Consider the following 14,643-nt stretch of genomic DNA (forward strand, 5'->3'; position numbering starts at 1 on the left):
GTCACATGGCCACCATAACAGCCAGGGAAGCTGGAACAGGTAAAGAGTGCTGTGGCATCGATGTTACTGAAAGCAAATTCATGTGCCCGATGAGTGAGGCCAAACATACCAAAACATCGGAGTTTGGAGCAGAGAAAGGTTGATTGCAGGGCCAAGCAAGGAGAACAAGAAAGGGTGGCTCATGTTCAAAAAAACCTGAACTCCCCGATGGTTTTCCAGGAGAAGATTTTAATAGGTGAAATTTGGGGTGAAGGCTGCAGGGTGTGACTTTCTTCTGATTGGTTGGTGGTGACGTAGCAGGGCAGTGTTCCAGGAATCTTGGCTCAGCCTGAGGTTACAATCCTCTACCTCGGTGGGGGCCTTAGTTCCTGCAGAAGAGCTCAAAGATATTGTTACGTATATTCCTTGAGGAGGAACCAGGACCCTGCCCCAAGGCTGCACTATTGTTTCTTGACTGCTCCTCCCTTTTTTCTGCATTCCCTCCCTTCCCAGATTAGCAACTCTTTGAATCTGCCCTTTGGAACTCAGGGAAGGCCAAGGAAGCTGAATGAAACCTATTTCCTACAAACAAGAAACAGGGGACAGGGAAAGGATTTGTACTCGGGAGGGCCCTCAGGGTCCTGCTCCGTCTCACCAAGTGGACAGAGGGAAAGATCCTGGGTCTCTGATGTTGCTGGTGCCACGTTTTCATCATGCATTTGTTATCATGAGAGAAACATTTCAGCCAGTGTTAATCACCTTGTTTGCAGCTAGAAGCACTCCTAACTCATATGGAATGTAAAGCAAACTCCATAAGTACAAATCGTTTTTGGAAGGAGTAGTAAGGGGAAGAAAAATGAAATAAAAGAGGTGTTGGGCTGCACCCCACAGGCCTACAAGGCCTGTGCTTGCCCAGCTTCAAGATCAAAGAAAGAGCCCGGAGTCAGCAACAGAGGCATCAGTGGTTTAATGCGTGGGGGAGCTTACGTGTCCAAGACAACATCCTAGAACGACACCGCACCGTGTGCAGCGGGGCGGCAAGCAGGACATGGTAGCAGCCTTCGCTCCCAGGCCGGTATGTGTGTGTGGGGTGGTGACGGGACAGGGCGGGGAGATTGCCAGTTATAGGCGGAATTGACATCAGGTGGGCTAATTAGTTACCAGGGAAACCAGTAGAGGGGCACGCCCCTCACCACCCCTTTGGTAAGAACGATCTCTAGCTGGGGCCTAGCGCAGTATGTAAGAAGGTCAGTCATGTGAGTAGGGTGTAAGTGAAGCAGGCACTGGTCCTGCGGGGGATGTACAGAGAGCAAGAGGACAGCCATCTTGAGTGTCCTGACCACACAGGAGGAATATAAAAAATAGAGGAGATATGGAAGGAAGGCCCCTCAGCTTGAGAGGGCGGCTCTGTTACCGAGTCCAAGCTCGAACTGCTCACTGCACGAAAGGCCAATAAATTGAGAGACGAGGTGTTGGGGCAAAGGAACAGTGACTATTCAGAAAGCCAGCAGATCAAGAAGATGGTGGACTAGTGTCCCAAAGAACCATCTTCCCCGAGTTAGAATTCAGGCTTCTTATACTAAAAGGGGAGGGGGGAAAGTTCTGGTTCTGCCAGACTCTGGAAGGGATGTGTTAATTTCTTCCTTCCTTCAGCCATTCACAGGTGGCCCTGGTTGGGATATTTCATGTCAGCTAAACAAAGGTATTTTAGCTTCACCCTCTTTACCTGGGAGGCAGGGTTCCCAGTGATGGGCCATTATGTGTAATTTAAGCTAATAGGCAACATCCCTTTAGTCATTACCTTGTCAGATTACAAGGCTCTTCGCTATTACAGCTCCTGGGTGCTGCACACAGTTATAAGGGAAAGTCATCATTCTTTTTTTATAAATTTATTTATTATTTTTGGCTGTGTTGGGTCTTCGTTGCTGCACGGGTTCTCTCTAGTTGTGGCGAGCGGGGGCTACTCTTCCTTGCAGTGCACGGACTTCTCATTGCGGTGGCTTCTCTTTGTTGCCGAGCACGGGCTCTAGGCACACGGGCTTCAGTAGTTGTGGCACGCAGGCTCAGTAGTTGTGGCACACGGGCTTAGTTGCTCCACGGCATGTGGGATCTTCCCGGACCAGGGATCGAACCCGTGTCCCCTGCACTGGCAGGTGGATTCTTAACCACTGCACCATCAGGGAAGTCCTGATTCCACACACTTAATCCCCAAAGACAACTTGGTCACACTTGCCACAATGGTAGCAGATTCAAAGCAGGAATCAAAATGTGTACCCTCAGAGATCTGACTCCACCTGGCAGTGGAGGACAAGAGAATATGGGCAGTGTAAGAAGATGAGCAGTAGTTATGGCCATGTGACCATGTGACCAGTTGCAGAAAAGAGAACTATAATAATTTCATCCTCATTTTTACACAAATATATTTGTGTACATATTAACCGATTTTTTTTCTCTTCTCCCTCTCACTCACCGTCTATCATAATGTGTTAATAGTGGTTATCTTTCTACGTCAGCATATAAGTTGCAGGATACATAAGGGGGGTGTGACTCAGTTGGAAGAGGAATGAACATCACCCAGAGATGGATAAAGGGACTTTACATCACCTTCTGGGGAGAGGGTAGCATGTATTTTGTTGTGTGTTGTTGGTTGAATTATGTCAGGCCGACTTTGCTATTGGCTTTACTTGGAAGTGAAGTTAGACGGACTGGGGTGGATTTGTATTGGTCAATGTAAATTGTGCAAGGCTGAACCTAGGGTCCCAGACTCCTTTCCCTGCACAGTTCCAAGTTGGTGTGGAACACAGGGGACATTTCGCCCAGGATTTGCAGCCATGTTCTTTTTGCACCTGGAAGGGCGATGCAGTGATTGAAGTGGTGTCCTAGTGATGGCCGCTTCCATCCCATGATCAAAGTTAATATCACCAGTGATGGGACCAATCAAAATGGTGCCAGCTGATGGGATGCTGTGAGGACGCAGTGTCACTTCCATGGTGCCCAAGACAGAGATGCACAGCCTGCATCTAATTACAAGGAAACACTGGGAAAGCCAAATTGAGGGACTTTCTACAAAATAACTGATGTATATTCTTCAAAAGTATCAAGGTCATAAAGGTCAAGGAAAGACTAAGGAGTGTTCCAGAGTGAGGGAGACAGAGAGACAGGACCTCCAAAGACAACATGTGACCCTGGACTGGACCCTTTGGCCATAAAGAACTGGAGTGGAAGTCTCAGCTATGCCAGACAAGCGGGTTGTAGAGACCTATAGTTCACAGCTGGTACTGAGCATTGGGATTCTGTGTGAGAGGTGCCCTCACCACAAACACAAAACCAATGGGTGTGAGGAAACTTGGGGGTGATGGATATGCTCATGACCTTGACTATGGTGATGGTTTCACAGGTGTTTGCATATGTCTAAACTCATCAAACTGTATACATTAACTATGCATAGTCATATATATCAATTAAACCTTGATATAGCTTTTTCTTTTTTTTTTTTAAAGAACATCATTGCGACAACTTATGAAAGTCGAATGGGAGCTAAGGATCACGTGGTAGGGACGCATGGTGTTCGTCTTCTGACTGACAGTTGTGCTGTGTTGTGATGGTGTGTGTTATGTTGTGGTTGTGTTGCATGTATTGTGTGTTTTTGTGGTTGTGTAGGACAATGTCTTTATTCCAAGGAAACGGACACTAAGCTATTTAGGGGTGATGGAGTGTTAGTTTTGCAAATTACTCTCAAATGGTTCAGGGGAAAAGAATTCTTACTATCCTTGCAACTGTGAAACTTTTATTTCAAAATAAAAATTATCTTTGGCATTTGAAAATGTGTCTGGAGTGTAGTGATGGCCTTGGTTGAGTGAAGCAAGTGCTGCTGGGTTTTGATTTGGGTGAGGGTTGATGGAGGTAGGGAGATTTTTTAAGCTGTGGGTGTTTGGGAGAACACTCCCCAGAGGGACCTCTGTGTGGCCTTGGCCATCACCCAGGGGCATCAGGCCCAGGGCTTGCAGGGACCAGTTCCAGGCCATCTGTCCCCAGCCAGCCAGGAAGGGGCATGTTCCCCACCCCAGGGTTTATTTTTAGTTTCTTTTCCAAAACCCAGGATGGCGCTTCTGGCTGGCACCTTTGGGTTGTGGGTGAGGACGGTGGCCCCTTGTAAGGAGACAGGTTTCTGCGAACAAGGAAGCAGAAGCTGCACTGATGCCTGGCTCCGCCTAGTGCCCCCAGTCTTCCCTCCTCCAGCCAGCCCCCACCCCCCCATCACACACAAACCTGCCTGGCCACCCAGCCTGCCCCAGCCTAGGCCTATAAACCCCCCACGCCCTCGCCTCCTGTTGTACAGAGGCTGGGAGTTGGCACCATGCTGCTGAATTTCAGTGGCCTTCGGGCCCTGGTGACGGGGCAGGGAAAGATGGGTGTGAGCGAGGCAGGTGGGGGTGTGTGAGGGGCCGAGGTTAGAGAGCAAGGTGGCCAGACCCAGAGCCTCACAGGCCCATGCTGGGGCCTGCAAGTCCCTTTGTGCCTGAGCCAGCTGATCTGGGCCTGGACTGCTCCCTACCACCCAGCAGGCCCCATTGGGACAGGATGCTAGCCTCTCCCTGGTCAATGCAAGAGCCCTCCTGCGAGGGAGGCCCTCAGAATCAGTCTGGGCAGATGGGGGGATCCAGCCAAGGCCTCTTCCCTCGGCCCAGCAGGAAGGGGCTGCCCTCTGGGCCTCCCTTGGCCGGATCCTGGCTGGCCAAACCCCTGACCCCCGGGCCACCACCCTCTGGCCAGCACTGTCTCACCGCTCTTTCCTGAGCAGCAAATCTGCTGCCCCCACCCACAGCCTTGGCCCAGACATATTGCGCCATCTGGCTGCCCTGTGCACCCCTGCAGGGATCGGGTGGGACACCATGAAGGCCCTGCACGCCTCAGGAGCCAGAGTGGTGGCTGTGAGCCGTACCAATGCCGACCTGGTCAGCCTCTCCAAGGAGGTGAGGTGTGCAGCCCCATCATGGCCCAGGCCTGTGACCCTCCGGGATGCCTCACCAGCCTGCCAGGATGCCCCCTTTGGTCACTGGCCAATGCCTTCCCACAGGGCCCCGGGGTAGAGCCCGTGTGCGTGGACCTGGGTGACTGGGAGGCCATGGAGCGAGCACTGGGCGGCGTGGGCCCTGTGGACGTGCTGGTGAACAATGCCGCCGTGGCGCTGCTGCAGCCCTTCCTGCAGACCACCAAGGAGGCCTTCGACAGGTGAGGAGTAGGAGAGGAGGTGGACTGTGGAGAGGGCTGCTGAGGAAGTGGACGGGCGTGGCCATGGTCTGTCTGACTGTCCCCTCTCCCCCCAGGTCCTTCAGTGTGAAACTGCGCTGTTCCAGGTGTCTCAGGTGAGCCAGTGGGAGGATGTGGCCCAGTGCAGACATGGCCCAAGCAGGGGTGCGGTGGGGTCAGGCTGCCTCCTCTCTTGGCTTCCAGATTGTGGCCCGGGGCATGATCAGCCACGGAGTGCCTGGCTCCAGCGTGAACGTCTCCAGCATGGCGGCCCATGTCACCCTTCCCAACCTAGCTGCCTACAGTGAGTCCCTCTGCCCAACCTTGAGCCCCCATTCCATGCTGGAGCAGCTGGGCCTCATGCAAAGTGGGCTGAATCCTTAAGGGTCCTCGGTGCTGCCCTCTTCCCACAGGCTCCACCAAGGGTGCAATGACCATCCTGACCAAAGCCATGGCCATGGAGCTGGGGCCGCACAAGGTAGGCATGGGGGAGCTGGGGGTGCCAGGGGCCCCGGCCTGGGAAGGCACGAGGTAGGCGCAGGGTGGGGGTGAGGTGGGGGCTGGGGATGAAAACGGGGGTAGGGGGCGCCAGGGGGTAAGTAAGCAAGCTCAGTGGGGTCTGTGAGGGCTGGGTTCGTGCGCCGGCTGAGACCGCCCCTCCGGCCCCTCGGCCCCAGATCCGGGTGAACTCGGTAAACCCCACAGTGGTGCTGACCGCCATGGGCCAGCAAGCCTTGTCTCACCCCGAGTTCGCACGGAAGCTGAAGGAGCGCCACCCGCTGAGGCAGTTTACAGGTCAGCTGGGCTTCGTGGAGTGGCGGGCGCGGCTGGGGCGGCCGGGCCCAGACAGCCAGGCCGAGCCGTGCTGACCCCGCCCGCCGCCCGCCGCAGAAGTGGAAGACGTGGTCAACAGCATCCTCTTCCTGCTCAGCGACCGCAGCGCCCCCACCAGCGGCTCGGGAATCTTTGTGGATGCCGGGTACCTGGCCTCCTAAGAGCGCGGTGCTCTGGGCGGCCAGAGGGATGGTGCTCGGCCCCGCCCGGCCCCGCTTCCACGCCCCACCGCCCCGCCCCCAGACCGCCAAAGCCACCAGCCCACCACGCCCCTGCCCCATCCACGCCCACGCCCTGACCCTCCCCGCATCTCCCACTGCCCGGCCTGCTGCCCCCGCCCCGCGGCTTGGCCCCACCTCCACGACACACCGAGGCTCCGCCCCACCAGCCCATCCCGCCCCCACACCCACGTGCCAGGAGACCCGGCCCTGCCGTCGCCACCCACTGTGTCCTCAGCTGTGCTGGAGTGGATTTGCCTAATTAAATGGAGGCCATTTTCCTACAGCTAGCCGTGCCAGGGTTCTGGCTGGGCACGCCGCGAGGCTGGGGAGGGGAGGATCAGGGACTGGGGGTCGCCGGTTAACCTTCGAAGAAGTAAAGAGAGGGCAGATCCGAAGCCCGCCGGATTCCACCGCTGACCCTGCCCTTGAGCTGAAGGGCCGAGATTCCTCGCAAGAAGATTCCTCGTGTCCACGCCCTAACCGCAGCACCCAACCTTCTCTGGGCCGAGGGCAGAAGGCAGCCTGCAGCCACCTTTCCTCCCCTGAGGCTCTGGCTCCGCCCTTCAGCCCAGCATGCCCCCCCCAACCCGCCCCCACTACCGCCGGCCGGAGAGGGTAGAGGGTCTGAGGAGCTGCGGGGAGATGCTCTGGACCATAGGCTATCCCTAGGGAAGATGGGGCTGAGCGCTCAGCCCCCGGCATGAGGGGTGGGGTGCTGGACCATTATAGCTTATCCAACCCTGAGCAACCAGCTCCGCCTTGGGGCACACCTTCCCCCACAAGACCACCCATGAGAGGGCAGCCCCAGCTGGGGAAGGGTCCACAGCTGCTGCTCTACCTACTGTCCCTGGCCTGACTCCAGACACAACAGCCCTGCAGCTGGGGCAGCTAGAGGGTTTTGCAGGCCCTGCTGGGATTCAGCTGTGCTTGCCTCCTGGGTCAGGTTCCACATGACCCATGCCTTCTGAGTGTGGGTGTGATGAGGCCTGAGGTGGTCAGTCAGCTGGACTGGTGCAGTGTCCAACTCTGGGCAAGGGGGCAAGGGATGAGGGGCTGGGGTGGGGCCCTCCAGGCAATGGTACCACTGGGCTGAGAGAGCGAAGGGCACGTTGCAGGGATGGGGAGTGCTGAGGGCACTTCTAGCCAGCCTCAGGGCCTCCCAGAGCAAGGTTTGTGCCAAAGCTGGCTTGGCTCAGTCCAGCTGGTCCACCGAGGATCACGGGGCAAGTGAAAGGATTTGGACACCATTCTGGGGGCCAGGTAAAGCCAGTGAAGGGACCTAAGCAGGTGTGCCTTTCAGGAAGGACAGGCTGGGGGCTGTTCCCCCCCTCCCCTTGGCTTCTGGCAGGCAGAGGGCAGGGTCCAAGGTTAGGAGCAGAAGGCAGGGTTTGCCCAGTGCCTAGAGGGTGTCGGCTGCACCACAGGGCCAGGTCTGGTAGGGAGGACTCACTTGGCTATCCTCCAGGGGCTTCTCAAACCTGTGCCTCCTGCTGTCCCCAGCCACCCTCTCCTCCAGACTGTCCACCTCTCTGGGACTAAAGCCACAGTGACCCAGAGGCCCTGCAATCACCACTTCCTTAATCCTGTCCACAGAAGGTCCTCAAGGGCAGTGTTTCTAGAGTTTCCCACCATGACCCACAGAACAAAGTAGCTTTTACAGGAGGAGCCAATGCACACATGGACACATGAGCACACATATATCTCTGACCCTAAAGCTGCAGGAAGCAATGCTTGCCCTTGCTGGCCACTGGGTACCCCATGACACCAAGCCTATCCCTTCCCATCCTATCCAAGTTTTTAAAGTCTTGGTAACCTTCTGTGGGTTGGTCGGGTGAGTCAGCGTTTCAACTCCCTTTGAGGCTAAAGCGCACCTTTGTTAGTCTTGGCCTCTTCTTCAGGCTTATTGGGTTGTCCAAACCCTTTCCCTCTAAGCACAAGTGAGCCTGCGTGAGCTACTCCCAGTTCTGGGGAAGGGGAGCATGTGAACCTTTTTGCCAAACTTTTCTTCTCAGAAACAAAAGAAAAAAATGTTAGCCCTGAGATCTCTTTCACGTACAGCTACGTATAATTACGTATTAATTACCACGTATTAATTTCACGTATTAATTACCACATCTGTTTTTTTGTAATAATCATCTTGGCAGGGGAAATATTCTAGCGGGGACCGCTAAACCTATTTCACGCCGGGTCTAAGGGTCACCACAGGGCAGTTTGAAAAACCCCGCCCAAGAGTCCAGCGGGGACCCCGCCTGCCCCGCCCCGGCCGCGCCCACTCCTTTCGGCCAATCGCCCCCGTGGGGAAGCCGCTATTTGAATATTCCCTCCCTCCCCAGGACACCGCCCTGCGATTGGCCCGCCGCGTCCCGCCCCGCCCCGCGCCCGCCCGGACGGTCGCGCGCAGCTGAAGCCAGGCACGCAGTTGGGCCTCAGCAGTGCGGAGGGTTGGTCCGAATCTCATGGAGTCGAGCCTCGCGGGGCGTCGGGCGCTCGTCACTGGGGCGGGCAAAGGTGGGCCCGGGGCGGCGGCCAAAGGTGGGCCTGGGAGGGGGCGGCCGGGGAGGGGCGCCCGCACTGAGCCGCGTTCCTTGCAGGCATCGGGCGCAGCACTGTCCAGGCGCTGCACGCGGCGGGTGCACAAGTGGTGGCTGTGAGCCGGACCCAGGCCGACCTGGACAGCCTGGTCCGCGAGGTAGGCGTCGCCCTGTCCCAGCCCAGCGGGCGGCGGGCGAGGCTGAGGGCGGGCCGGGACACGCGGGCGCCGGGCGCTAGGGTTCGCCAAGGACTCTTGCACACCCTCCCCCACGCCAGGCGCACGGCCTCTGTTGGGGACCGACGGGTCGGGAGAACGACGACTCCCCCTGGGCTTAGGAGGAGGCAGAAATGGCTGCCTTGCAGGCCCGGGGCCAGAGGCGTTCGGGTGTTGGGAGGAAGTAGACTGGCCGGAGGCGGGGCCAGACTCCCGTTCCCGAAGCCCCGAGTTGCCCAGTGGCCCAGAGGCCGAGTTAACTACCCTCCCCCTGCAGCAGCCTGGGATTCTGAGCCCCAAGAAGGTGACTGGCTCCTCTGGAACCCCTAACCCCTCCCCCTGTCGAACTGAAAGGCCATGCAAACCCAGCCCTTCTCCCTCGCACGGCAGAGGCCCAGCTGTACCCTTTCTTGGGCATGAATCCTCTGGTAGATGTGCCCCCTTACCACCTAATACACACAGTGCCCTGGGGTAGAGCCCGTGTGTGTGGACCTGGGTGACTGGGAGGCCACGGAGCGAGCGCTGGGCGGCGTGGGCCCTGTGGACCTGCTGGTGAACAATGCCGCCGTGGCGCTGCTGCAGCCCTTCCTGGAGGTCACCAAGGAGGCGTGTGACACGTGAGCCAGGGTGGGGTGGAGGAACTCCCAGGGGGAAGGGCTGTCTCCTGCTGCAGCAGTCCCAGTCCCTGACCAGGGTCTATCCATCTGCTTCCAGGTCTTTCGACGTGAACCTTCGGGCTGTCATCCAGGTGTCCCAGGTGAGCTGCCTTCAGGGCAGGAGTGGGAACTGGGGGGTGACACCAGTTCTGCCTCATGCTTCCTCTGCAATTCCAGATCGTGGCCCGAGGCTTAATAGCTCGGGGAGCCCCGGGGTCCATCGTGAATGTCTCTAGCCAGGCCTCCCAGCGCGCACTGACTAACCACAGCGTCTACTGTGAGCAAGCCCCGGCTGTGCCCTGCCCCCCCACCCCCCCCCAGCCTGAGCAGCCAGCTCAGGCTCCACACAGGTTGTCTCTCCTCACAGGCTCCACCAAGGGTGCCTTGGACATGCTGACCAAGGTGATGGCTCTGGAGCTTGGGCCACACCAGGTGAGCCCTACTGGGATGCCTCCCATCACCCAGCCCACGTGCCCAGAGAGCCTCAGCCCACCCAGCTGACCCCCTGCCTGTCCCAGTGCAGATCCGTGTGAATGCACTCAACCCCACAGTGGTGATGACACCCATGGGCCAGGCCAACTGGAGCGACCCCCAGAAGGCCAAGACCATGCTGGATCGCATCCCGCTTGGCAGATTTGCCAGTGAGTCGGGTGGGAGCCCAGCTGGGAGTTGAATCAGTGGCTTGCTCAGGTGAGGGGTGGGAGGGAAGGATGAAGGGCAGCTCCTTTCAACCACATCCTGAACCCCACCCCGCCCACAGAGGTGGAGAACGTGGTAGACACCATCCTCTTCCTGCTGAGTGACCGCAGCAGCATGACCACAGGCTCCACTGTGCCGGTGGATGGAGGCTTCCTGGCTACCTGAGCCCCTCCACCCACACACACCCGTGTTCCATGCTGAGCCCACTTTTACCCCCACCCCCCTTCCCCATCCCTCCAATAAACATGATTCTTCTGCCCAGCCTGCACACTCATTCCTAGGCTGCAGTCAAGTGGCTGGAAGATGTAGCGCTCAGGGCTGGGTGTGGGGATGAGTCCCAGGTAGAGACAACCATTCAACTCACATCCTGGGCCAGTGGCAGCCTGTCCCTCCTGCGAGAGATTTTCAGGCCTGGCTAAGTCCCTGGCAGGACTGGGAGGTAGGACCTTCCAGAAGGCCAGCTCCTAATGAGGGTGGTGAATTTGACCGAGGATGGCCTTTGGCCCTGTCCAGAGGTCTCTGGTGTGGAAGCAGTGGTGTTTTTAACATGAATGTTGGCTGGCATTCCTGAAGTCCATGCATAAAACAAAAGTGAACTGAGGATGCTGTGTGTTGGGACTTCATTACTTTGTTGATGACTTGAGCGACTTCTTTGCTGAATCAGATGACGGTTTTCAATTTTCATTCCCTCAACTTTGTGAGTTATTCACCATGTACTGAGCACAAGCTCCAGCTGTAGAATTTGCCAACTTCCATGGTAAGATACTCCCGCCTGTTTACTGTCCTTGAGGTGGAGCTGGGGAGAGATGTGTGTCCCTCACCTTTGTGTGGTGTCCCCACCACACAGATACAAAAGCCTTACACCCGATAGCACAGATAATAGTAATATGTACAAAAATATTTAGGAAGTGATGTGTTTTGAGTATTTGTTAATTTCATTCTTTTACTACAACTAATGTAAGTTTATATAATTATTAACAATAGCTGTTTAAAAACTGACTAGCAAAATTCCTGAAATTCAGCAGTCCACTCTCTGCACACCATTGCGGGGGAGCAGTGTGGCTTCTCATCACGCCAGAGTAGTGCCTTGTGGCCTCAGGGGTGAAGTCCTAGCTCCAGGCCAGGCCCACCCCTCACCTCCCGCCGTTGTCTGCCCAGCGATGCCAGGCTGTTGGCCCACCTGCAGCCCCTCCTGTCCTCTCCACACCACGTTTGTGCTACCTCCACGGCTGCGGGGTCCCTCTGCCTGGACGTCCTTCCTCTTGACGGCCTGTCTTCCTGAACACTCAGCTGAGTGTCCCCTGGCCTTGCCCTGGGCTCCACAGGGCCCCATGGGGCCTGACTTGCAGACCATCCTGCCCCTCGCTCCCCTGGTTGTGCCCTCCCAGAGGCCTGAAGTCAGCATGAGAAGGGCTTTCTTCATCCAGAAGGGGCCAAATGCACTTGCCCTCACTTTGATCTGGGTCCCTCCTTTGGAGACTGAGAGGGCTCAGCAAGCTTTTCCTCCTCTCTGGCCTGTGTGTGTGTGTGTGTGTGTATGTGTGTGTGTGTGTGTGTGTGTGTGTGTGTGTGTGAAGCTCACCCGCTCTACCCGTGGATGGTGGGGGTTAGGGGCCTGGCACCCTCAGGGTGCAGGAGCAGGCAGGGGGAGACAGGAGCAGGGCAGGTAGCAAGACAGCAGGAGATGATGAAGAACGTTTATTGTATAAAATAAAAAGGGGCTGCCCCATCCTGGGGCACAAGGACAGAACCCACCCCGCAAACTACCCCATCAGGGAAGCCCATCCTGGGGCTGCCCTGGACCTGCCCCTGCAGCCTGAGGGAGACCCTGCTCCCTTCCGGACTCCCTGGGGGCCAGGGAAGGCTGGAGCTGTACCCCCAGGTAGAGGAGGCAGAGTGGACAGGACCCCATGGCCCCAGCACCACCCTGGGAGCAGCAGCCTCGTCCCCGTGATTCTTCCCCCTCCCCACCCACACGACTTCCCCACAGCAGACTCAGGGACACCAGACATCTCAACACAACAGATACAGGCGCGGGGGGCTGGGGGCTGCTCCTCCAGAAGTGAGGGCTCTAGAAGACCGTGCACTTCTTCCCCGGCTTCTTCACAGGAGGCGGGCAGAGCACAGCCCGGATGGCCTCATCAAACACAGTCTTCAGGCCCCGCTGGGTCAGGGCTGAGCACTCCAGGTACTTGACAGAGCCTGGGGGCAGCAAAGAAAGGGAACAGTGAGGGTGGGGGGGCAGCACTGTGCCCCCCAGAGCGAACCTCTCCTCCCTGCACCGGCAGGCCTGTCCGTGCCCACTCACCGATCTCCCGGGCCATGGCCAGGCCCTGGGGGTAAGTGATGGGCGCTAGCTTCTTATCTCGTAGCCGCTCAATGGTGTCCTTATCGTCACGAAGGTCCAGCTTGGTGCCCACCAGGAGGATGGGCGTGTGGGGGCAGTGGTGCCGAACCTCTGGGTACCACTGTGGGGATGGGAGGCTCTGATCCCTACCCCTTGGGAGCTTTACCCTCAGCCTGGCCCAGAGCAGGCCATGACTCCCAAGGGCCCCTTCCTTGTGTCTAGACCCACACTTAGCCCTTCTTGTTTCATGGGGTGACCACTGGGTCTGGTAGGGAAATGACCAAGAACAAAAATACCTAGCCAAGACGCTTCCAGGCCCGTCAAGTCCTCTCAGTCAGGGCCCTTCCTTCTCTGAGAGCCTCACTCACCACCCCTGCCCCACCCCTGGCCCCTCATCACCCCCTGGGCCACCTTAAGACCTCACACCCGGCAATCTCCAAAGGACAATTTGTCTCTGTAAGGCCCTCAAGCAAGAGACCCCCTGCCCTCTAAGGGCAAGTCCTCTGGGCAGCTTCCTCCCCTCCCAGGAAGACAACTCTGCTTCTGGCCCTGTCCTACCTTGGCTCGAACATTCTCAAAGGAGGCTGGGCTCACCAGGGAGAAGCAGATCAGAAAGACGTCCTTGGGAGAAAGGGAGGGAAGAAGGGAAGGTACCATGTAGGAATGGTCAAAGAGGCTCCGAATGGCCTCTGCTCCCTCCCCCAACACACACACACACACACACACACGCACGCACGCACGCGCGCACACCAGGCCCTCTGGGCCTCCACCCGAGCCACCCAGCCCCTGCAGGCAGCCCTGTGGTCCCCTACAGTTTGGGGGTAGGAGAGTGGCCGAAGCCGGTCGTAGTCCTCCTGCCCAGCGGTGTCCCACAGCCCCAGGTTGACAGGCTTCCCGTCCACCATCACATTTGCAGAATAGTTGTCAAAACTGCAGAAAACGGAGTGAGAGAGATCCCCCCCATGTCTGGGTTCTCAGGCCTGCACAGACCTGGAGCTCTGTCAGCACCTCGCCCCACCCCGGAGCCCAGACCAGGGCCACTTGGGCCCGACCTCGAAGCCCAGGGGAGCCCCGCGCACAGGCGCCCATACCCTCCCCTTGCCAGCTCTGGACCCGCCCGCCTGCTCACACGGTGGGGATGTACTCTCCAGGGAAGGCGTTGGTCGTGTAACTGATCAGCAAGCAGGTCTTCCCCACGGCGCTGCGGAGAGAGTGCAAGCCCACGCTGCTCCCAGGCCCACCTCAGCCCTCTGCCCAGCAAGGGCAGCCCCCTCCCACGGTACCCAGTGTGGGAACAGGGGTGCCTGCCCAGCAGATCCGCAGCGATAGAGGACCAGGGCAGGAGGGCCTCCGCGGGGGCAGAGTGGTGGGTGACGGCTGGGGTGAGCTTCCTCAGAGCCCCAGGCAGGTGCCGGGAAGGTGGCACCGGCTGAGGGTTCCGCCCAGGTGAGAGGCCTGGCCCCACCCACCGGGAGGCCAGGCGGGGGCCGCTGGCTGCCGGCAGCATCAGGTGGGCCTGGGCTGGAGGCCTGCGCCCCGCGACCAGCCGGGACCCCGCCCCACCGCGTCCTTCCGCCCCTGCCGGGTTCCCCGACGCCCACGGGCAGGTCGGGGCCGCCCCGCCTGGACCCCAAGCCGGGATCCCCGGACCGAGCACCGCCCCCTCCGTCCCGGCCGCGCCCCGGAGCCCCGCGCCCTGCCCAGCAGGGTCCCCGGGGCCAACCCCTCCCGGCGCGCCTGGCGCGCCAGGCCGAGCGGCATCCGCCTTGCGCACTCACCCGTCGCCGACCACCACGCACTTGATGGCCTGCATGGGCGCGGGCCGGGCGGGCGCGGCCGCGAGCCGAGCTGCGGAGAAATGCCCGGCGCCGCAGCGGCCGCGGACCCGAGCCGAGCGCCGAGCCGAGCGGC

The 14,643-nt window shown here is 58.6% G+C and overlaps 3 protein-coding genes across 5 annotated transcripts; 2 read left to right on the forward strand and 1 right to left on the reverse strand.

Moving 5' to 3' along the window:
• Positions 1–4,336: 4,336 nt before the first annotated feature.
• On the forward strand, positions 4,337–6,224 carry LOC133079968 (carbonyl reductase [NADPH] 2-like). The gene is given in 9 exon segments (XM_061175736.1): positions 4,337–4,391; positions 4,855–4,952; positions 5,057–5,211; positions 5,307–5,326; positions 5,329–5,345; positions 5,434–5,533; positions 5,643–5,707; positions 5,907–6,024; positions 6,121–6,224. Coding segments are annotated over 9 exon segments (732 nt in total).
• Positions 6,225–8,689: 2,465 nt separating this feature from the next.
• LOC133079609 (L-xylulose reductase) lies at positions 8,690–10,646 on the forward strand. Of its 2 annotated transcripts, XM_061175181.1 has the most exons (8): positions 8,690–8,792; positions 8,876–8,973; positions 9,493–9,647; positions 9,745–9,787; positions 9,864–9,963; positions 10,054–10,118; positions 10,210–10,327; positions 10,447–10,646. In XM_061175181.1, the coding sequence occupies exons 1-8, from the start codon at positions 8,741–8,743 to the stop codon at positions 10,548–10,550; spliced, it is 735 nt and encodes a 244-aa protein (XP_061031164.1). In that variant the 5' UTR covers positions 8,690–8,740; the 3' UTR covers positions 10,551–10,646. The 2 variants fall into 2 exon arrangements, with proteins under 2 accessions (XP_061031164.1, XP_061031163.1); XM_061175180.1 differs by having other exon boundaries at positions 9,864–10,118.
• A 1,703-nt stretch (positions 10,647–12,349) lies between these two features.
• Positions 12,350–14,604, reverse strand: RAC3 (Rac family small GTPase 3). Of its 2 annotated transcripts, none has more exons than XM_061176802.1 (6): positions 14,511–14,604; positions 13,862–13,933; positions 13,545–13,662; positions 13,291–13,353; positions 12,694–12,853; positions 12,350–12,587 (listed from the first exon to the last, which is right to left on the reverse strand). In XM_061176802.1, the coding sequence occupies exons 1-6, from the start codon at positions 14,543–14,545 to the stop codon at positions 12,457–12,459; spliced, it is 579 nt and encodes a 192-aa protein (XP_061032785.1). In that variant the 5' UTR covers positions 14,546–14,604; the 3' UTR covers positions 12,350–12,456. The 2 variants fall into 2 exon arrangements, with proteins under 2 accessions (XP_061032785.1, XP_061032786.1); XM_061176803.1 differs by having other exon boundaries at positions 12,690–12,853.
• Positions 14,605–14,643: the final 39 nt, after the last annotated feature.

Source organism: Eubalaena glacialis, chromosome 19 (assembly GCF_028564815.1).
Source record: "Eubalaena glacialis isolate mEubGla1 chromosome 19, mEubGla1.1.hap2.+ XY, whole genome shotgun sequence".
NCBI lineage: Eukaryota > Metazoa > Chordata > Mammalia > Artiodactyla > Balaenidae > Eubalaena > Eubalaena glacialis.

Coding starts and splice junctions, on each gene's coding strand:
- LOC133079609 (XM_061175180.1), top strand. CDS start 8,741: ATGGAGTCGAGCCTCGCGGGGCGTCGGGCGCTCGTCACTGGGGCGGGC. Junction 8,793..8,875: donor CGTCACTGGGGCGGGCAAAG/GTGGGCCCGGGG, acceptor CGTTCCTTGCAG/GCATCGGGCGCAGCACTGTC. Junction 9,788..9,863: donor CTGTCATCCAGGTGTCCCAG/GTGAGCTGCCTT, acceptor CTGCAATTCCAG/ATCGTGGCCCGAGGCTTAAT.
- RAC3 (XM_061176802.1), bottom strand. CDS start 14,545: ATGCAGGCCATCAAGTGCGTGGTGGTCGGCGACGG. Junction 13,663..13,861: donor GGAGAGTACATCCCCACCGT/GTGAGCAGGCGG, acceptor CGTTTTCTGCAG/TTTTGACAACTATTCTGCAA. Junction 12,588..12,693: donor GGCCATGGCCCGGGAGATCG/GTGAGTGGGCAC, acceptor TGCTGCCCCCAG/GCTCTGTCAAGTACCTGGAG.